We start from the raw sequence: 22005 nt of genomic DNA, 5'->3' as shown, positions 1-22005 counted from the left end.
CGGCGGACACGTACCTGCTCCCGGGGCTGAAGCGCCTTCTTGTGCGCGCCCGGGACGGCCGAGCGGCTCGTCGCCCGGCGGCTGGCTCCGGCCCCGCACGTGGCGGGCCGCGCGCTCCGGCGTGTTTACATTCCGCGGCCGCTCCACGTTGTGCCGCCATCCTCTCTCGCCATTGGCCGGCTCGGCCGCCGCCGCCTGGCTCCTCCCGGAGGGGCGGGCCCTCGGCTCCCGCTCCCCGCGTCGCAGGGAAGACCCGGCTTCCCCGGGGCCTGGGCGGGCCCCCGTCCCTGCCCTGCGGGGCCGAGCCGAAGCGGCCCGGGGCCCCGGGATCGGACAGCGAGCCGGAGGGCGGGCGGGAGCCGATGGTGGGGGGCGCCCCGTCAGCCGACTGCAGCCGCGGCGCGCGCAGGTGGGAGTGTCGAGCGGGGCGGAGGAGCGCGGTCCGGGAGGGCAGCCCTGCGGCCACTCGGCGCCCGCCCGTCCGTCCTCCCGCGCGCACTGAGGGCAGGGCAGGGCGCGGCGCGCGCGGACGAGCTGGGCGGGCGGGCGCGGGCGGGCGTACGGGCGGGGGAGGGGAAGGCGCCCGCCGAGGTGTCAGTCTGCGGCGCATGCGTGCGGGGCGGGCCGGGCTAGGCCTATATATTGAGTTGGCGCCGGCGCCAGCTGAGCCGAGCTGTAGAGGGTCTGGCGGTGAGGAGGTGCTGGCCGCAGGGGGGTGCGGGAGGGAAGGGGTCCTGGGCTGGCGGGAGCCGCGGGAGAGGAGAAATGGGGGGCCAGAGAGCTGGGAGCCCGCCCGGGGCGACTGTGTTCCCGAGGTCGGTCCCTGTCTGACAGGATCCATGTCAGGGGGCCCGGGAGAGGCGCGGGGTGAGGGTACCCCCAGTGAGGGGCCGCGGGAAAGCCTCTCTGGCCCCCCTCATTTGGGGAAGATCTCCCGCGCGAGAGGATGGAGGTGTGGGTCCCTTTACGGTGGAAAAATTCTTGAACAGAGTTTCCTCATTTAATTCTCCCCCTCCACTTTTCCCTTTTGCTCTTCTGGAATTGGGGTCCTGTCGCCCCTACAAGCGGCACTGTCCGCCGGGCGGGGCTGGGAAGAAGGGAAGGGAGCCTGGAGGACGTGACACCAGGCTTGGGTCCCTCCACCCCCTGCTTCCCCGCCACTGCGGCGCTCCAATTTGGCGCGGAACCGGCTTCTCCAAAGCCCGCTCTTAGAGGCTCGCCCAGGCGCCTGGCGGGCCGAGGCCGGGACGTGCCTTCCCACCCTTGATGCACAGAGAAATGCGTGAATACCCGAAAAATACTCATCTCAAGGGTGCTGGGGCACTGTGCAGATTTCTGAACGCACTCACTTTCCGAGTTTAATTCGGTTGAGGAAATGAGGGCATATATGTAAAATTACTATGAGATAGTTAATGTATTTTGGAAGATGACCTGGATTTTTTTTTTTAAGGCTCAGGCCACCTTCTGGTAACATTAGCTGTTCATTTTTGAATCAATTTTAATTGGCACTTGGAGAATATGAATGAATGAATGAATGAATGAATGTGTTCTTGATTTTGATTTTTCTCCCCCATTTAGGGTTTCATAGACCTTAAGAAGAGAATGTCGAGACGCAGGTAACGCTATCAGTCTTGGAGACATGTTTGAAAATTAGGTGCTGCCTATGAAATACATGACTTACTAATTAAACTTCCTGTCTAAAACCCATCACAGTAGCCGTTTACAAGCTAAGCAGCAGCATGCCCAGCCCAGCCAGCCAGACTCCCCACAAGAAGCCCAGATAATTCAGGCCAAGAAGAGGAAAACAGCACAGGTGATTTAAGGAAAATGAGGGAGGAAGGGAGGAAATGCTTGCTGAGAGCTTAGTTTACAATGGTCTTTTCTATTCTCCAGGATATCAAAAAAGGAAAAGAGGAGATCAGCAAGAAGCATCAGTACGAGATTCGGGTAATGCAGAACTGGACTGGGTGGGCTGGGGAAGGATAAGAGTACAGTCGTGTGTCACTGCCTTATGGTGGGAAGATTCCTGACAGGAAGGAGCTGCGGTGTAGCTGGCCAGTCGACCAGGCCCGCCTATATACTGCTCTTTGTGCGCTTCCAGACTACAGGCAAGGGTCCTAATCGCTACTTGAGCTGGCATAAAAAAGGATGTGAGATCATTGACAGCCTGGCAAGCAGCCTTTTGCGCCCCCTTCCTCCTATGTGTTCACTTGGAGATGGTAATTCTTCCCAAAAGATCCTCTAAGTGACTCCATTTGACTGAATTTTTAAGTTTTTTGCATTCAAGTTTTCTCAACCAGAAAATACTTGTTAAGAAAGAGCTTTTATTTTAAAAAAAAGTATCCCTGCTAAAATTTCTAAATTCAGAGAACTGCAACTTTCTTTTAAAGTTATTTTATACTAGAGATGCATTCGTTATTGTTTCAGTTTTTAAAGGGATGTCTTGTAGTATCAGGATTTAATTTATGAAGGCTGGTATGAATTCTATGGCTTTAAAAATAAGTTTTTCTCTTTCTGTTTTGAAATGACAGAATTGTTGGCCGCCTGTACTGTCTGGAGGAATCAGTCCTTGCATTATCATTGAAACACCCCATAAAGAAATAGGAACAAGCGACTTCTCTAGATTTACAAATTACAGATTTAAAAACCTTTTTATTAATCCTTCACCTCTGCCAGATTTAAGGTAAAAAAAAATATCAGTAATTTGTTATCAAAGGCTAAAATGGTAGAATTAAAATAATGCCTTGTGTTTTCTTTTGACTTCATTATAAGACAGAGAAACCAGTTTACTTTTTTAATACTTCACTTATTGAGAAATAGGTATCATTTTTCGTGAGACAATATTATTTGCAAATGTTAGCAAGTGATATATTTAAAACCCATACTTCTTTTCACTTGCTTGGTATATGCTTCCAGACTTAGCAGAACTGAACTATTATTTAAATGTAGCTTTAATAGTTGTCTAATTAAAATGGGAACATTTTAAATAGACTTAACCCACTTACTCCTTACCAAGCTTACTATCAGTTATGACATGACTAAGAGGTACAAGCTTACAGAAAACATTGATGTAGTAACTGACATTTAATTTGAATGAGCAAATTCAGAGTTCTATACTTCAATACATCATCCCCACCCCTGCTACTTTGTTCCACTTTAACCTCATAAGTGATACTGATCCGTAAGTGGCGCTGCTGATACATTTTTCAGTGTTGGGACTTAATTAACATTGTGATCATATATTTTAAATATTTTTCTAGTTTGCTTTTTAAAAGTTACCTTGAACCATAACTTTTATAAATTATAAGGAAGGATTGTACAGCATTCCTGAAATTTACCAATAAGTGGAAATCTTGGAGTTGACTCCAAGAGCTACTTTTTCCAATTTGTAATTGTAAGTTGGAGTTGGGTGTTTGAAACGTGGAGTTACGCTAGTGCAACCGGAACTTGTATCGATGACCGAATATAAATTATGTGCCCCCCGCCGCCCTCTTGTAGCTGGGGATGTTCACAGGAGGTTTGGCACAACATGCTGCAGAAGGAGAGCAGATACGTACATGGCAAACATTTTCAAGTTCTTCACTCTGACCTGGAACCACAGATGAGGTCAATACTTTTAGACTGGCTTTTAGAGGTATGTTCTAAAAGTAGAAATTTCTTGTGTCTATAATGAAAAACTTTAGATGGTTGTGTGCTTTCCCTGTGACTTCAGGGTATGCTGTCCATTACCTTTTGTGGGGCACAAACTCTAGTTTGTGGCATGTAAAGTAGAATATGACTTGGTTTTTTTTTCCTTTGTAGTGCTGGGGATTAAACCTAAGGTCTTGTGTGTGTTAGGCCAGCACTTAGCTACAATCCCAAATCAACTACCTTTTTAAAGAATAAAATCAGGAGTTGGTGGCATATCCCAATGGTAGTGTGTCCTCAGTAACAAAGCAGAGAGTAAAATCCCAAGAACACATCTTTTATGATCCAACCCAAAACAAAATCAGAAATCCCTGACATGCCAGGTTTGGGTCTACATAAGGGTACAGAAGGTGAATAGAATGTGCAGTTGACTGGGTGTAGTACAAGCAAATGAAGAACAAGCTTAGGCTTCAAAGCCCTCAGACATCTTCCTCCTGCTTTATCAAGGCCAAATCATGAATTCTGATTTTATACCCTAAACCAAAAGGATTTTTATACCCAGAGGCCCTAAACCCTCTAACTCCCATTTAGCTTCCTCTATAATGTATTCCTGTTCCTTCAGAAATACACTATACTTCTGGGTGTTGTGTATGCCTGCAGTCCACAAAGGCTGAGGAGGAAGGGTGGGACTTTTAAGGCCAACCAGGCCAAATAACACGCTCCAGGTCTCAAAAAAGACAAGAAAGTAAGAGGGGAGGGGGAAGGCATCATACCATCGATGTAAGAAGTATCAGTAATCCTGGAATCTCTATAGATCTATGTAAACATTTTCTTACTTGGGTCCATTCCTTTTCTCTGGATTATTATAAATTCCTCAAATTATTGCTGAGGAAACAATTACTTGATGTTAAAGATTTACAAGTTTCAAGGAAGCCAGTACAGGTTATAATGATATCTCAAAATAAAATAAGGGGCAGGTGGTGTGTGTGTATGCATATATTTTAATGGTGAAATGCTTGCCTAACACAGTGAAGCCTGGGTTTAATCCCTAATTGGGGGGAGGGTATAGATTCACTCTAAGTGAGGAAGACTGTGGGTGGACTGTGGGTAGAAAAAACATATATAGTATCTCAAAAATTATCAGAAATGTTTCCAAGACAATAAAATGAGGTTGTGTTATCAGGTATGACTAGAAGTTTTTACTTTGTATGATGACAAATTTATTTTTAATCTGAATGTAAAGGTAAATTCATTGTTTAAAATATCTTAAAATGACCACACATGGTGCCCAGGTCAGAAGAGGGAATCTGATCTCCTAGCACTGAGGTTGTAAGCAATGATGAGGGGACTAGATTCTGGTGCTAGGAGTTCTGAGCCGTTCACCCCAGGTATCATACTCCTGATTTTAAAACAGTATAACACAGGAACAGAGTAGTTCTTTAATATAATCGGTGTTTGCTTTAAACTCATCTATTACTGTTCCTATTTTCTCATTTCCAAAAAGGAGATAATGGCATCCATTTCATAGAGTAACTCTGAAAGTTAGAAACTTTCCTTTAAGTGTGGGAATGGCAATATTTGTTCACAATAGTGAAGAGGAGGGTAATTCCCACTAAGCCAAAGTCATGGAAAGATTTAACACCAATGTTTATATTAGCTTGCAATAAAATACAAAAAGGAAAATTGTAAAAGTAGGAGAATGAGGATAAGAGCCTCGCTGTCAGTACATGCTAATCCCTCACTTATGTTAGCGCTGGCGTCCTAAAGAGGTTAGTTAGCCTCTTTAGTCCATCACTTGGTATAATAAAGGTGACTTTATAACTTGGGTAAGTTCTAAAGATGACATCTGAACACTTGGTTCTTCAGGTATGTGAAGTCTACACACTTCATAGGGAGACATTCTACCTTGCCCAAGACTTTTTTGACAGATTTATGTTGACACAAAAAGATGTAAATAAAAATATGCTTCAACTCATTGGGATTACCTCATTGTTCATTGCTTCTAAACTTGAGGTAAGTTCTTAAATTTCATCCAGATAAGTCTTATTGTCAACCTAGTTTTTAAGTGAACACATTAATCTCAGTATACTATTTTCTGTATTAAATATTTAGGGAACAGGAATTGTTTTATTATAGTGAGGATGGAAGAAATTATCATAGGTCTTTATTTTAGTCTCTAGTTCATACAGTTTATCTATATTAGTCTTTTAAAGTATAGCTGTAACCAAAGCAAGCATAAGCCCAGTATGTTTTGATAAATATCCATTTTTACTAAGTTAATGTGTTCAGTTTCTGGACTTTATTGTTTTGAGTGGCCCATGCTGGCTTTGAACTCACTCTGTAGCTGGAAGATGACCTTGATCTTCCTGCCTCCACTTCCCAAGGAAAAGGATTACAGGGCTATATGCAGTGCTAGAATTTCCTACACATTAGACAAGCACTCAACCAAATCAAATGAACCACGCCCCAACTTATTTATAGAATAATCTTGTTTTGGTCTGATCACCGGACTAGACCATATTTAAAAGGTTGTTATTCTTTCTTAATTCAAATAGCAGATTAAGATATTTATACTGTTTATCAAACTTACATGGTTTTGATATATAGTTACTTCATGAACCTGTCCTTAAAACTGAAGCCCATGTAGTCTGTATATAATTTTGTTTTTATTTAAAATGCTTAATAATAATTTTCTAAATTGAAGGAAATCTACGCTCCCAAACTCCAAGAGTTTGCTTATGTCACTGATGGTGCTTGCAGTGAAGTAGATATCCTAAAGATGGAACTCAATATCTTAAAGGTAATAATAATGTCCTTTCCTGGTTGCAGCATTGTAATATAATAGTTAGGAATGAACTTCAGATATAACAGAGCCAAACTTAAGGGCAATGAGATGACTCAGCAAGTTAAAGGCATTTAATTGCCAGAGAGGCGTGACAATATTTTGATTCCTGGGGAACCCACGTGGTCTAAAAAGTTGTCTCTGACCTCTACATGCAAGACACAGCATGTGCCTACCCCAAAAATGAAGATAATTTTGAACAAATTTTTAAAAAGAGCCAAAATTGATGTCTTAATCTGAGCACAGAATTCTATAGGTTAATGCAGCAAAAATATTGATATTAATTGATGGTTGGTGAGGAACTTAACCTCTCAACTCTACTATATATATAATGTAATAAATGCATATATATGTAGTTACTAATGGATGTTTTAAAATTTCATTGACAGGCTTTAAAATGGGAACTTTGTCCTGTAACAGCCATTTCCTGGTTGAATCTTTTTCTCCAAGTTGATGCTGTTAAAGATGTTCCTAAGGTTCTTCTACCTCAGTATTCCCAGGAGACATTCATCCAGATAGCTCAGGTACTGACCCTGTTTCTGAACATAGCTAATTTTATTGTCGATGACAAATTTGGATAGTGTATATAGAAGTCCTAGGCTACAAAACAAAATGGCATACTGAGTTAAACTAATTGACAAAACCCTTTTGACCCATAAAATACTGTCCCTAGCATTTACATAATTCTAGAAAGTCTTTTATGAACATTTCCCTCCCCCCTTTTTTAAGGGCTTGGGATTGGAGTAAAATATCTTTGATATAAAATGGAGAAAATGTTCACAGCCAGTTGTCTTTAGAATTTTGTTTGTTTTCAAGACTCTGTAGCTCTGGCTGTCCTAGAACTGTATAGACCAGGCTGGCTTCAAACTCAGAGGTCCACTTGTCTCTGCCTCCTAAGTGGGGTTAAAGGTGGCATATACCACTATACCCAACCTGCTGTTATTTAATCTAATTAAACTGCATTACTCAATATTCTATCTGTGGTAGTATTTCACTTCCAGCTCTCTTCCAGTTCATGTCACTTTGTTGCCTGATGAGTACAAAACTTAAGTTTTATTCACTGAACAGGAATTGCCTTAAAACTCTGAAAATCTAGCCTTTATATCACTCCAACTGCTACTGTTTCGGGTATTGCATTTCCAAGATGATACTTACCTATCTACTTGATGCTAAGAATACTGCATTCTAGCTTGTCCAGATTACCATGTCCTCTTTAAAGTATAATTTTCCTGCATTTAGAATCTTACAGTAGCTTCAATAAACTTAAGTAGTAGTGCTCTAACTTCTAAAATGCATTTATAAGTTAACTAGACTACTTCTAACTTTCCTTGCCTTCAGCTGCTCACCTTGGCTAAGGAAGAAAGGTATTTCTTATTTCATAAGAAATATTACCTTTGGTAATGTCGTTCTATTTCAAACATTCTCTACTGGCCAATTCTTCTGCCTAGTTTATTATCTAATTTAGAAGCCTTCACTAGCTTTTTTCAATCTAGCTGAAGTGCACACCCTGCTAATACATTATCACTCTCTTCCTACAACCCTGTCCTGGTTTTTACTCCTTCCCTGCAATCCTGAGACTGGACGTGGGTTATGTTTTTACCTTAGAGTTGGCAGCAATGGTATATAAGCTACAAAATAGGAACATACTCATCTTTTTAAATTACTTAAACTTTTGCTTTTTCCTTGTCAGCTTTTAGATCTGTGTATCCTTGCTATTGACTCATTAGAATTCCAGTACAGAATTCTGGCAGCTGCAGCCTTATGCCATTTTACCTCCATTGAAGTGGTTAAGAAAGTCTCAGGTATGACTATATTGTTCACTTACGTGTTCACTTTTAATGGAACTCAGGAACTTTAACACTTATCAAGCTCACAATTTAATAATTTACTGGTTATGTTTTCTGTTAAAAGTACTTTATAGCCTTTAGTGTATCTCCACAAGCAAACTAATACGTGGAAATTAAACTCATTTGAAGCAAATAAGCACAATTCTACTTTACATTGGGCATATTAAGGTGGTTTCTGTGGCATAACTTTAACATTTTATTAACTTTTCCAATTTAGGTTTGGAATGGGAGGACATTTCCGAGTGTGTAGACTGGATGGTGCCTTTTGTCAGTGTAGTAAAAAGTGTAAGTCCAGTGAAGCTGAAGACCTTTAAGAAGATAGCCATGGAAGACAGGCACAATATCCAGACACATACAAATTATTTGGCTTTGCTGGTATGTTTTTTTTGTTTTGGGGATTGGTTATTCTTTTAATTTAAAATTTTTTCAGGCGCACGCCTTTAATCCCAGCACTCGGGAGGCAGAGGCAGATGGATCTCTGTGAGTTCGAGACCAGCCTGGTCTACAGAGCTAGTTCCAGGACAGCCTCCAAAGCCACAGAGAAACCCTGTCTTGAAAAACCAAAAAAAAATTTCATTGTTTTTTAGATCTTGCTATCTAGTAAGTCCTGCAATTGATGGAGAGGGTACTGTGGATCACTACTTCAGTCATATAAGATCATAAAGGAGAAAGTAACAGTCACACTGATTTTAAAATGTAAAGGAGATAATAAAATTAAGGCAACTTGGTGCCACAAGCAGTAGGGAAGCTGAGGCAGCAGGATCATGATTTCAAGGCCAGCCTGGGTCACACAGTAACACTGTCAAAATATTGCTGTGAAGCAGTTCAAAATCAAAACCAGCAGTTGAGATAAGAAACTAAAAACATGTTTTTGTTGTTGTTTTGAGACAGGGACTTACTGAAGTTAGCTACATAGACCAGGCTGGCCTCAAATTCATAAAGATTTGTCTGCCTCCTGAGTACTCTTAAGGTACTCTTAAAGTAAGCTTGATAGTCTCAAATAATATCTGTTTTACCTTCTGTATACTTGTTTTATCTTAGCTGTTAATTATGGTATAATTCCTTCATATGTACAGAGTGAAGTAAACTATGTGAACACCTTCAGAAAAGGAGGGCAGTTGTCACCAGTGTGTAATGGCGGCATTATGACACCTCCAAAGAGTACTGAAAAACCATCAATAAAACCCTGAAGTTAACATCAAATTGGAATTGAAAAGATACTGGATAAAGTTCATACAAGTGAGTAAGTTTTACAGGAAAGTAGTGTTGTGGCTATCCTTGCCCACTGAGGAGTTACGCTGCCATGTTGTTTAAAAACTACATCAATTTGGCAATAAATGCCTAGGGTACATGAAGCCGTGGGCTCAATCCCCAGCACTACAAAAGAACAAAACAAACTTAAAAAAAAAAAAGTTGGCACTAAAGAAATTTCCTCTAGCTGTTTAAAAGAAAAGAGGACTTGTTTACAGGGTGACTTCACGCCCAAGGACAGTGGCTAGATGCCAGCAACAATTGGTGCTGTAGCAGTTTCTGTTCGTTACTGTGTTTCTTTTGATAAACTAGGATTTATTTTATCATTGGAATATGGACTAAACTAGTGATACTTAAAAGATACATCGCTGACACACAACTTTGATTCCTAAGTTCCTATACTCTTGAATGGTGCAATTTGTCTTTTGAAAATGAAATTTAAACTTATTTACAAAGATTGTTTTGTAATACAGTGACTAATTTATCTAAAGCTGTTTGTAACAAACAATGATAAAACTTGAATTTTTACAAATGGTGAAGTTCAATCTGTTTTTAGTTTGTCTTACCATAATATTTCTTAATCAGTAAGGCATGAACCAAATGTTTAAACTGTTCTAAACAATGGGAGAACCAAAGAAATTATAAACAAGATAAATGCTTTGGCTTCTATGGGGTTTTACTTGATCTAAAGGTTGCTTTATGGTCGTTTCATACATCACAATCTGGGTAAAACTTTAATGCCTTTTCAAACTATTTATATAGGAAAGTCACTTTATTGCACTAAGCTATCCCTGAGTATTTTGAAATATAGTGTGAAGCTAAGGCTTTATGTTTGCAAAACTGGCAGTCCATTTTTAAGCCCCATCTTATGAGATGAACTTAACATGTGACCTAAACTTCTATTTTCTATGGCAGAAAAAATATTAAATGTATACTGACTTCTAGAAATCTATTTATTTAAACTTGTTGTATATAGATTAGCTACTTATACATTAAATATTTTAAGTTAGCCTTTGAAAAAGAAATTTGGGCCTAAAGTCAATTTCATCAGAAAAAAATTGATGCCAGGTTACCAGACATGTAAACTTTTTCTCTCTTTGAAGAAATTGTGAACTATTTGTTAATGTGTGACGTTCTTGTGTAGTTTTTGTTTATAAAACTAGTTTGCTTCAGTTTTTGTCTGAAAAGAAAACCACTAAATTGTACATATGTATTATATAAACTTAATCTTTTAATACTGTTTACTTTTAGCCCATGTTTAAAAAATAAAAGTTTAAAAAATTAACTAACTGCTTAAAAGTAAAGTTTTGCCATTGCTTGTAGAAACTTCTTTTTTCTTCTCTGTGCTGCCAGCTGCAATACTTCTTCAGGGTTGCTCGCATTCAACTCTGTTTGGCCAATGGCTTTGATCTTAAAACAGAAAAGTATTATCAGAAATTTAGTTAACAACAACAAAAAAACTCCAAGTCTTCCTAGTAGTACACATAAGTCAAAGTTAAAATACCTAGACAATTATAAAATGTATGAGCTACAAGAAAATTAACAGCTGTTGCATTGATCTACTATGATTTCCTTAACCATAGTTTATAGTTAGAACCTGGTAGAACATTTTACTACATTAAATAAATTCCTTTGTGCTTATGGGTAAGCAGGAAAGGAAGAGGATGACTGGGGGTGGGAACACAAACCACACAGAAGTCAAAAGAGGCTATGGACAAAACGGGTAATAGTAAATAATAAGACTGTGGAAAATACTTGACAGTGTAGATGCCTGACAGATTAAAAGTAGTAAGTAAAACTGGCTAAGAGTGGCCTCTAATGTAATAAACGATATGGGGCTTTAAAAATAATAATAGTTTTAAGGCCAGCCTAATCTTCATAGTGAGTTCCAGGGCCCCTAGGGTCACATAGAAAAACTCTCCTCACAGGCTATTGCTATTGTCTTTGGCTGCCTCTCAAAGAGGAAGGTAAATTACCTACTCTTGAAGACACGGTATACTTCACAGGGCCCAGAGTCTCTTGATCTGCATCTGATCTAAAAGTCTCGTGAAGACTAGCTCCTATGGTACCAGAAGGCATCATGCAACCTTCCAAAGGAAGTAAGCAAGCAACAGTCCTACTTAGCTGTGCTTCCTGTGAACCACAACCAGCATGGCACAGTATCCCCAAGGGTGCAGTAGTGTCACTCAACCTTAAGTGGTAACCGACAGCTCTCTAATCGGACCTAAGGTCTACTCAGCAGGAAGGAAACCATGCCTCGTACTGGAAGCCTGTCCAACTCCCAAGGCTACTAAAGCCATGGATCTTGAAAGAGTCCCCAACCACTTTATTGTCCTTATACTCATCAAAGACTACTCTGCACCAGACAGAGACCATTACAGAAAACCCAGTCACAACAGATATATCTACAAAGTAACTCCCACACGGAAGACTCAGGAATCATTTCGGAAGAGGGGTCTTAAGATTTTCCGAACCAGAGGGTAAGGGAGTTTGCTGTGAGATTGTGTCTCCTAGATGTGTTAGAAGCCTATAAACCCTGACAAAATGAGCTGAACAAGGATACTACACATGCTAACTAAAGTGGACAGGGCACAGCTTACAAGGCCTCAATTCCAAGAGTGGGAGAAATGGCCAGACCAGGGAAGAGTCCCCACCTGTTTATTATTGTGTATATACACACACATACATGCATGTAACAATTACTTTTTAAAAGCCATGAATTTGAGAGAAAGAAAGGGTATATGAGAGGGTTTAGAGAGAGGAAAAGGAGGGAGAAATGATATACTCAAATGTTTTTTAATGATGCAGTATAAAAATACCAAGGGACTACTAAGAATATTGCTTTCCAACCCCAGGTAAATGGGAGAACAGAAGCAAGCTGGATCACTGGGAAAAGTACTTGCCATGCAAGCCTGATGATGCCATGGTAGAACTAGTTTCCCAAAAACTGCCTTCTGAATTCTATATGTATGCTGTGGTACACATCACACACATGCACTGGGGAGACACATCTGTAATTCTAGCATGCTCTGTGAAGAGATGGGAAGTCAAGCCAATTCCCAGAACCCTTCAGACCCACTGTCTAATGTACCCAGCAATGAACAAAAGAGCCTGTCTCAAAGTTTCTACCTTCTGGCAAGGATCAACACCCAAGGTTATCTTCTGACCACCTCTTGTGCCCCATAGCACAAGTGTGGCCACACTTAAACACTACAAACACAATGTATGTACAGCATTAGTAGATGGACGAAGGTACAGCATTCAGTCAAGTAGGCAAACTGTAGGCCAGTCCCAATTAAATGTTTTCTTTATAAGAGCTCCCGTGGTCATGGTGGATCTTCACTGCAATAGAAACCCTAAGACAGCTAGCAAGATGTTCAGTGGGTAAAAGCTTGCTGCCAGACCTGATATCCTGAGTTTCAATCTTTGACACTCAGATACTAAGAGAGAATAGACTAATGTAAGTTGTTCTCTGACCATTAAAATACAGCCAAACATACACAGAAATGTTAAAAAAAAAAAAAAAAGATACAAGTAAAATTTAAAGTACTTGTTCAGTAATTGTTGGGCACCATTCTAGTTATCTATGAACAAGGCTTCACAGATGTTGCAGAGAGAACGAGAATAAGAGTAGGAAGGTGGTGGGAGGCATGCTAGTCTAGAAGATGTTCAGGGAAGGCTAACCACTAAAATAGCAAGGCAGAGACCTGAGGAACCTGAATGCTCCCAGATAAGAAAACACCAAAGGTCCCAGAGAAGTAGTCTTCTTAACATGTTTGAACAATAGTAGGGATATGTGTATTGACGTTAACAAAGGGAAAAACTTAAACCAGTAAGTCATTATAAGGATCCAGTGAGATGAAAACTCACTTGAATATTTACAACAGGTAAATACAATGCTCTAATAGTTTAAAGTCAAGTAACATTACAAGTAGATAATGATAACTAAATTCTGGCAGTAAATGGGCAAACAATCTTTGCTCAATGGTACAAATCTAAATTAATATTCTGAAAACAACATCACTGTAGAATGGGGAAGGCAACTTACAGCAATCTGTCTTTTATCGGTTTCTCCTCTTTTATGATGAAGATCTAAGCATGTCAGTTAAGAATAATAAAACTGATTGTTATATCATGATAGGATCTTGACTCTCTTTAAGGCTGGTGAGGTGGTTCATCATTTGCTGTCAAATCTGATGATGGGAGCTCAACCCCAAGACTCTTGGCAAAAGAAAACCAACTTCAAGGCTGTCTTCAGTGTTGAGTGTGTGATATTCACACTGCAGAATATGCACACAGGGGGCTGGAGAGATGGCTCAGAGGTTAAGAGCATTGCCTGCTCTTCCAAAGGTCCTGAGTTCAGTTCCCAGCAACCACATGGTGGCTCACAACCATCTGTAATGGGGTTTTCTGCCCTCTTCTGGCCTGAAGGCATACACACAGACAGAATATTGTATACATAATAAATAAATAAATGTTTTTAAAAAAATATATGCACACACAATCATATATGTAATATATTTTTAAAATTCTGAACTGTTTTTATTTTAGCTTGGAAAATATGTTCCATAAGATACTTTTCCTCTTTCTTTTCTTTTTCTTTTTTTTTTTTTTTTTTTTTGGTATTTCAAGTCAAGGTTCCTCTGTGTAGCCCTGGCTGGCCTTGAACTCACAGAGATCCTCCTGCCTCTTGAGTGTTGGGAGTGTGTGCTACCTAACCCCTGGCAAAATACTTTAATTACAGACATGAACTGCTATAAATTCACATTCACTGATAGAAGGATACAGGTCAAGTACTCCAAGATGGTGACGTCCCAAATGTAGTCATAGTAGGAGTCCATAGCGTCATGGCTGCAAAACAGAATCTCATTACTTATGCCAAAAAGATTCAGCACCATGTTTTAAAAACACACACACACACACACAAATCCATACCTGTTTTGTTCCTGCAATGACTTGAAAGCTGTCTTGTAGTCAATTTCTCTGAGGAATTGACATAAAATTGCCACCTATGGAAACAAATTTTTGAAAAGGGTAACGTGACCCTTCCTGGTTTGGGAGAATAATTTTTATTTTTTTCACATTTATCTTATTCTATGTGGTGGGTGTTTTGTCTTCATGTTCATCTAAGCACCATATGTGTGCCTGGGGCCTGCAGAGGCCAGAAGACTACGTAAGATCCCCCAGAACTGCCAGGCGGTGGTGGTGGTGCAGGTCTTTAATCCCAGCACTTGCAAGGCAGAGGCAAATAGATCTCTGAGTTTAAGGTCAGCCTGGTCTACAGAGTGAGTTGCAGGACAGAAAAACCCAGTCTTAAACAAGATCCCTCAGACCTGGAGTAACAGACAGCTGTGAGCTGACATGTGGTACTGGGACATGAGCCCAGATCCTCTGGAAGAGAAGAACTTCACTGTCCTTAGACGACAAGTCAATAATTCAGCCCCGTAAATATATTCTTTAGAATACTTGAAATCATGCTGGATAAAGAAAGTCAGCTCATATTTGTGGATCCCATTTAATTTTTGTTTCAAAAACCTTTACGCAAGATTTTTGCATCTATCTGAACCACAAGCTAGGTCATCAGTAACCTAAATCACAGAGTTTTAGATCTCTCTTCATTTGAAAAATGAGCTGAAGAAGGAGGCTGACAAGAAGCAAACATCCTGGCACTCAAGGACTACATGGAGCTATGCCCTTAAGAACTGGCAGACATGGAAAAGGCCACCAGTCTCTAAACACAGAATGCATCTAGTTCAATCACGCAGATAGGTCTGAGTGCTTATCTTGGAACTGAGAGTGTTGGGTCAGTATTACAACACTTGGTAGAATTTGTATTGATCAGGGTGATGGAGGAAGGTCATTGGTTAAAAATAAAGAAACTGCTTGACCCATTTGATAGGCCATCCCATAGGTGGGTGGAGTAGACAGAATAGAATGCTGGGAGGAAGAGGAAGTGAGCTGAGATGCAGGGCAGCTCCTCTCAGAGCCAGAAGCGATGAAGCAAGCCGCCAAGTCAGACATGCTGAATCTTTCCTGGTAAGATTGATGCTACACAGATTATTAGAAATGGGTTGATCGGGATATGAGAATTAGCCAGTAAGGGCTAGAGCTAATGGGCCAAGCAGTGTTTAAAAGAATACCGTTTGTGTGTCGTTATTTTGGGGCATAAGCTAGCCAGGCAGCCATGAGCCGGGCTGTGGGAAGAGGCCCACAGCTCCTACTACAGATGGCGCCCAGACATGGGGCACTGAATCTACAGAAAGCCTGAGAAAACTTGGGAAAGAATAGAGTAAAGCATGTTTTCTTGGTAGCAGCAATTTCTTGGGTCTGCTCTGCTTGCTAGAAGCAAGCAAGCACTCTCATGTAAGAGAGGCTTCCTGACTCAGCCTTAGCTGCAAAACCTTGCAGCTCTTTTAAGAGGTCCTGCTACGAAACACTTAAAAGGTATTGATAAAAGCTGACTGCATGCTTGTTTGTTTTTGTTTGAGACTGGGCAACCTCAATTATATACATTCTAAATTGATCCATTTTCCTGCAAACTTTGTGACTTTATTTTTCTTTAGAGCTAGAGATGGAGTCAGTCTATATGTACCAGACTTTCACCGTCCATTCCCGTGTTGACGGACAGACAGCTCCTTTGGCTTTGTTTGCTTACTTTTTGTTTGCTTAGGTAATATTGTATTCTTCTGGCATCTTTGATGGAGTTGAAGAATAGATAGTTATAGTTTTCCATTGTTATGATAAAAGATAAAATAGATATAACTGTTTTGTCATATGTAATTTTGCTATGTTAAAGTTAAAGCCTTCCTTTTTTTATTTAAACAGAAAAAGGGGAAGTGATGTGGGAGTGTCATATCAATCTGTTGATTTCATTGGTTAAGTAATAAAGAAACTGCTTGGCCCTCATAGGTTAAAACATAGGTGGGTGGAGTAAACAGAATAGAATGCTGGGAGGAAGAGGAAGTGAGCTCAGATGCAGGGCAGCTCCTCTGAGAGACAGACTCCTCTCCAGAGCAGACGCGATGAAACTCCAACCCAGGATGGACGTAGGCTAGAATCTTCCCGGTAAGCGCACCTTGGGTGCTACACATATGAACAGAAATGGGTCAAGCAGTGTTTAAAAGAATACAATGCGTGTGTTGTTATTTCGGGTATAAAGCTAACCATACAGGAACCGGGCAGGATGAAAAGCAGGCCCGCAGCTCCTACTACATCAGGGTTCATCTCCAGTATTAGAAAAAGCAGAGATTAGAAATAAAAACTGAGGGGCTAGAGAGATGGCAATGAGGTTAGGAGCACTGGCTGCTCTTCCAGAGGTCCTGAGTTCAATTCACATGGTGGCTTACAACTGTCTATAATGAGATCTGGTGCCCTCTTCTGGCCTGCAGGCAGACATGCAGGAAGAACATTATACTTATTATGTATAAATAAGTCTTTTAAAACATTGAAAGCTGGGCGTGGTGGCGCATGTCTTTAGTCCCAGCACTTGAGGGGCAGAGGCAGACGGGTCTCTGTCTGGTCTACACAGTGAGTTTCAGGACAGCTAAGGCCACACAGAGAAATCCTGTCTCAAAAAAAAAAAGTAGAAACTATTTATATTAGTTCATATGCCGTAAAATTTTATCTTTTTAAAAAATAAAACACAGGACAGTCAAAGGTACATAAGAATCCTTATCTCAACAAATAAACAAAAACCCAAAACAAACAAAAGGCCAGTGGAGTTGGCGAACACCTTTCATCCTTGTACTTAGGAGACAAAGCAAGTGGATCTCAGTCTGACGTATAAAGTGAATTCCAGGACATCAAGACATAGAGAAACCCTGTCTCAAAAAACAAAACACCCACAGATTTCTAATATCTTTACAAAATTGTATAACCATCCCCATTAGTTCTAAAGCATATTAAAGAGAGTCAAAGTCCAGTACAGGAACTCCCCATTCTCTTCCATCAAGCCTCTGATAAGCAGTGAGGTGCCTATTATGAGCATTCTTACAAGTGGAATCAGAATCTATATAAGCCCTGTCTTTCACTTAGCAGTTTGTCAGTTAATCCATGCTGTGTTACATCTGTAATTCATTCCTTTATATAGCTGCAGGATTTTGAAGTACAGATACATCACACTTTGCTTAACCATACATTAGTTAATGGACACTAGGATGTTTTTTTCTTTATTTTTTTGGCTCTGGTGAATGTTGCTGCTATGGACATTCAAGTACAACCTTTTCTAATTCTCTTGGGTATTTAAATAGAAGTGGAATTGCCAAATAGTTTGCCAAAGCTGCACCTTTTCAAGTTCCTAGCAGCATAAGGATTCTAATTCTTCCACAACCGTGGCTGACTGCCAATGGCTAATACACATATCTCATCATAAATAAAGCATAAAGTGCTTCTTCTGCAGTAAAGTTTAATGGTCAATGCTTACAAATTCCTACCTGCATCTAGTTCAGTTCTATAACTACTAAGAAAATGCTAAGCTACTGACAGCCATTCTGATACAAAATAAAATCTACTTCCCAGCATGCATTTACATATAAACACGTGAATAGCAGCTAATGTCACAGCATCACAAACTAACCTGTGTGTGACAATTCAGCAGGGAGCAGCACTTTATCATTCGCTTTATCACCTACAAAAGAGACAACGAGCATTTAAAAATTAGCTGGCACTGACTGCAATACATGTGCCAGTCCGGAACAAGATGTCAACAGCAGAGGAGCAGGAAGTCTAAGAGAGGACAGTAGCTGTGTAGAACTCAGGGCTTCCCATTCACTTTCACTAGTTTACAATGCTATAAAAAATTTTAAAATAGTACTTTTAAGACTTGTTAAATACTGAAAATTTTCATTGTTAAACTAGTGGTCTAATCAGATATAATAGCAAAATATATTAAAAGAGCAAAATATAATGTAGTTTGAGTTAGAGATGGAGGGCAGAGTATGTCGGCAAGACGAGTGCATCTAGAGCACTAACGGACAGCATGGGGAGGAGTTGGCTTGTCTTGGAGCTACAGATGTAGCTCAATAGTATAGCTCTTGAGTGGCACACAGGAGTCCTGGGTGAGACACTAACACTGGAGAGATCACAACGGTACTACAATGTACACTAAAAAAAATCTAGAAAGAACAGATTCACAGACCATGCATAGCGGTGTACACCTCTAATCTCAGCACGAAGGCAGCAGAGGCAGGCAGATCTCTGAGTTTGGGGCCAGCCTGGTCAACAGAGTGGATTTCAGAGCAGCCAGGGCTACACAGAGACCCTGTCTCAGAAACAAACAGCAACAATAAAGAGTGGGTTTTAGAGATTTTTGTTTGCTTTTTAAAGATATATGTATTACTCAGACTTGGTTTATAAGTATGCATAACAGCTGATTCCTGACTTCAGGTGTTCTTATCTATTCAAAGAGGTAACCATGAAAGGCAATGCCACAAACATTGTAGATACTGTCCCTGAAAAGGAGACACAAGCTGGGCATGGTGGCACATGCCTGTAATCCTAGCCCTGGGGACGCTGAAGCAGGTGGAACACTAGAAGTTCCTGGCTAATATGAACTATATATCAATACTACCTCCAAAGGACCAAAACCAAACAAATGGGGAGCACTAGGGTCTAAGCCATCAACCTGAGTGTTCTCATCACATACACAGCAACAGCGAAGTTCTACACTGAAGTTAGGCAAGAAGCAAGCAAGCCCACAAAACAACTTACTTGATCTGTATAGACATCAGGAGGCACAGCCTTGTTAAAGAAGTCAGAGCACACAGCTCCAGCCTGCAGGTAATAGTGAAGAGCTGCCGAATGCTGATTTGTTGCTATAACAGGAAGCAGGAGCAAAGAGTGACTTGCCAATAAAACATAAGAGTAGAAACAGATTCAAACAAGTTAAAGATAAAATTCTGCGGCCAGCAAGATGGCTCAGCAAGTAAAGGATGCTGCCACCAAGCCTGACAAGTCGAATTTGACCCTTGGGACCACATGGTAGAAAGGAGAAGTGACTTCCACAATTGTTATCTGAACTCTACATGTATGCCATGTACACACACATAAAATGTTTTTTGGAGGGGTTAGGTTTTTTTTTAATGGTTTTTTGAGACAGAGTTTCTCTGTGCATCAGTCCTGGCTGTCCTGGAATTACCTCTGTACATCAGGCTGGCCTTGAACTCACAGAGATCCACCTGCCTCTGCCTCCCAAATGCTGGGATTAAAGGTGTGCACCATCACCACCTGGCACACAAATGTTATTTTTAAAAATGGTAAAACTTTGCATCTGGCTAAGGAATGATAACACTTTTATTCAGAATAACATTGTGAAAAACTGCCTTTATATATTAAAAAAAAAATAATAAAAAACCAGAAAGACTTTTCAAAATGATACAATAAATTATTTTCATCCTAAGACTGATTAGACAAAATCGAGCTCAGATTTCTCATTAAATTTATAGTAAAGGGGGCTGGAGAGATGGCTCAGAGGTTAAGAGCACTGGTTAAAATCCTGAGTTCAATTCCCAGTAACCACATGGTGGCTCACAACACAATCTGAATAAGATCTGGTGCCCTCTCCTGGCTTGCAGGCAGACATGCGAGCAGAACAGTACAGAATATATAGTTTTAGTTTTCAAGACAAGATTTCTCTATGTAGCCCTGGCTATCTTGGAACTCTTTCTGTAGACCAGACTGGACTTGAACTCAGAGATCCACTGGCTCTGCCTCCTGAGTGCTGGGATTAAAGGTGCACACCACCACCATGACCTGATAACTACAAGATTTATTATAATGGAGATTTTTATTTCCCATATATCCAGACTAGAAATATATCCTAATTTTTGAATGTATCTTAGAATCTACATATCCAGTGTGCAATCAGACATCTGGGCTTGGCAATGTATTCTTTGGACAGCTAGGGTGAAAATAAGTGTTAAAAACAAGCAGCAGCTGACTATTGTGGTGCACAACTACAATCCAAGCACTTGAGAAGTGGAGGCATCATGAGAGAAGTTTAAGGCAATCCTCAGCCAAGTCGTGAATCCCAGGTCAAAACAGGCTACAAAAGACCATATCTCAACCCTTACAACAAGACCCAATGCTGGGTGGTGGTGGCACATGCCTTTAAACCCAGCACTTGGGAGGCAGAGGCAGGCAGATCTCTGTGAGTTCAAGAGCTAGTTCCAGGCCGGGTTCCAAAGCTACAGACAAACCCTGTCTGGGGGGGGGGGGGGGAACAAAAATTATTGGATACATGAAAGTTTTAATTTTATTTTATTATTTCTTGTACTGAGATTAAAAGGATGAGGAACCACATGTAGTTATAATTTTTACACTTATTTATATTATTTATTTGGGTGTGTGTGCACCCTAGCACATATGCAGTCCATATGGGCCCTGGATATTGGACTCAGGTCATCAGGCTTGGTAGGAAGCACCTTTACCCACTCCACCATCCTTCTCGGCCCAGGGTAAGGTTTTAGGCAGCAATTTTACAAACACACCTCGCTGACATTGCGAGACCTCAGGAGATGGCTCAGAGGTTAGGAAAGAGTGCAGCGTCCTCTTCCAGAGGACCTGGCACAAACAAAGCATAAAGCAATGAATTTCTCACTTACCAAAATAAATATCTGCTTGAATGATAAGCCAAGCATGATTGTTTGGATTTATACTGAGTGTATATCGAACTAGCTCTTTCACTGTGATTGCCACAGCTTCAAAATCCACAGACTGGAGGCTGAAAAAAAGTATCACATATTAATCTCTATTTTCGAAGTCTTTTAAATTCCACACATACATTGATTAAAAAACAAAGACGCAGTCAGAATGTAAATAGGCACACTATGACACAGCCTTTACCTCCATTTAGCATTACTTACAGCTACAACAAAATTCTGCCTTAGAGAAATCACAAAAACCAACGGCTGGAATATTAACAAACACTGTTATGTGACCTGAAGTCTACCCAGGATTTCTCCCAAGAGTGTGCTCTGCATTGGGTGTTTCACTGGCCGTAATGAGGTTGCAGTTTATGGAGGCAAATACGCATTCAGTGATTTACACGGCAATGCAGTCAAACACAGCAGTAGGAAAAGGCCAAATGCTCTGGCCTGCATACAGCCAAGCCAGCACCCAGGAAAGCAGTCCCTTGCTCCTCTTTCCTAGAAGCCAGTGAAAAGGGACCCAGGTCTCAGGCTCAGAGGCTGCTGCCCTCTACAAGAGGATGTGGCAGAGCAATCCCGTGCCTGAGGAGTGGTTACCTTTCATCATGGCTCACGGCTACACCAGCACGAAGAAGACTGGCAGCACTGTCAGCAGACAACCAGCTCTACACTCACAACTAAAGCAATTAAACTGACTTATGTTATTTTGCTAAATCTATAAAATGTTAACAGGTCAAAGAATCCTGTTTATGTGATAAGCAGTGTTAAACAGTAACGCTTAATCCAGTGCCAC

The 22005-nt window shown here is 40.7% G+C and overlaps 2 protein-coding genes across 2 annotated transcripts in view; one reads left to right on the top strand and one right to left on the bottom strand.

The window, feature by feature from the left end:
- Positions 1-593: 593 nt before the first annotated feature.
- On the top strand, positions 594-10826 carry Ccne2 (cyclin E2). Its single transcript, XM_057790338.1, has 12 exons — positions 594-690; positions 1579-1616; positions 1714-1813; positions 1894-1947; positions 2532-2683; positions 3499-3634; positions 5494-5640; positions 6332-6427; positions 6859-6993; positions 8160-8271; positions 8534-8691; positions 9393-10826. The coding sequence occupies exons 2-12, from the start codon at positions 1603-1605 to the stop codon at positions 9504-9506; spliced, it is 1218 nt and encodes a 405-aa protein (XP_057646321.1). The 5' UTR covers positions 594-690; positions 1579-1602; the 3' UTR covers positions 9507-10826.
- Positions 10765-22005, bottom strand: part of Ints8 (integrator complex subunit 8) — a 50463-nt gene continuing 39222 nt past the window's right edge. The window contains exons 21-27 of the mRNA XM_057790336.1: positions 21168-21286; positions 19276-19379; positions 18143-18193; positions 14503-14576; positions 14354-14418; positions 13616-13659; positions 10765-10977 (exon numbers count right to left, since the gene is read on the bottom strand). Coding sequence (XP_057646319.1) covers positions 10861-10977; positions 13616-13659; positions 14354-14418; positions 14503-14576; positions 18143-18193; positions 19276-19379; positions 21168-21286 — 574 coding nt within the window. The 3' untranslated portion in view covers positions 10765-10860. The remainder of the gene's footprint in view (positions 10978-13615; positions 13660-14353; positions 14419-14502; positions 14577-18142; positions 18194-19275; positions 19380-21167; positions 21287-22005) is intronic.

The sequence above is a fragment of the Chionomys nivalis genome, chromosome 16 (genome assembly GCF_950005125.1).
Source record: "Chionomys nivalis chromosome 16, mChiNiv1.1, whole genome shotgun sequence".
Lineage (NCBI taxonomy): Eukaryota > Metazoa > Chordata > Mammalia > Rodentia > Cricetidae > Chionomys > Chionomys nivalis.
The sequence above is the reverse complement of the archived record's forward strand: the minus strand, read 5'-3'. Positions and strand labels throughout refer to the sequence as shown.

Bases quoted from the DNA above. Each gene is read 5' to 3' on its own strand.
- Ccne2 (XM_057790338.1), top strand. The intron at 1,948-2,531 runs GTAATGCAGAAC...TTGAAATGACAG, and splicing joins AGCATCAGTACGAGATTCGG to AATTGTTGGCCGCCTGTACT. The intron at 6,428-6,858 runs GTAATAATAATG...TTTCATTGACAG, and splicing joins TGGAACTCAATATCTTAAAG to GCTTTAAAATGGGAACTTTG.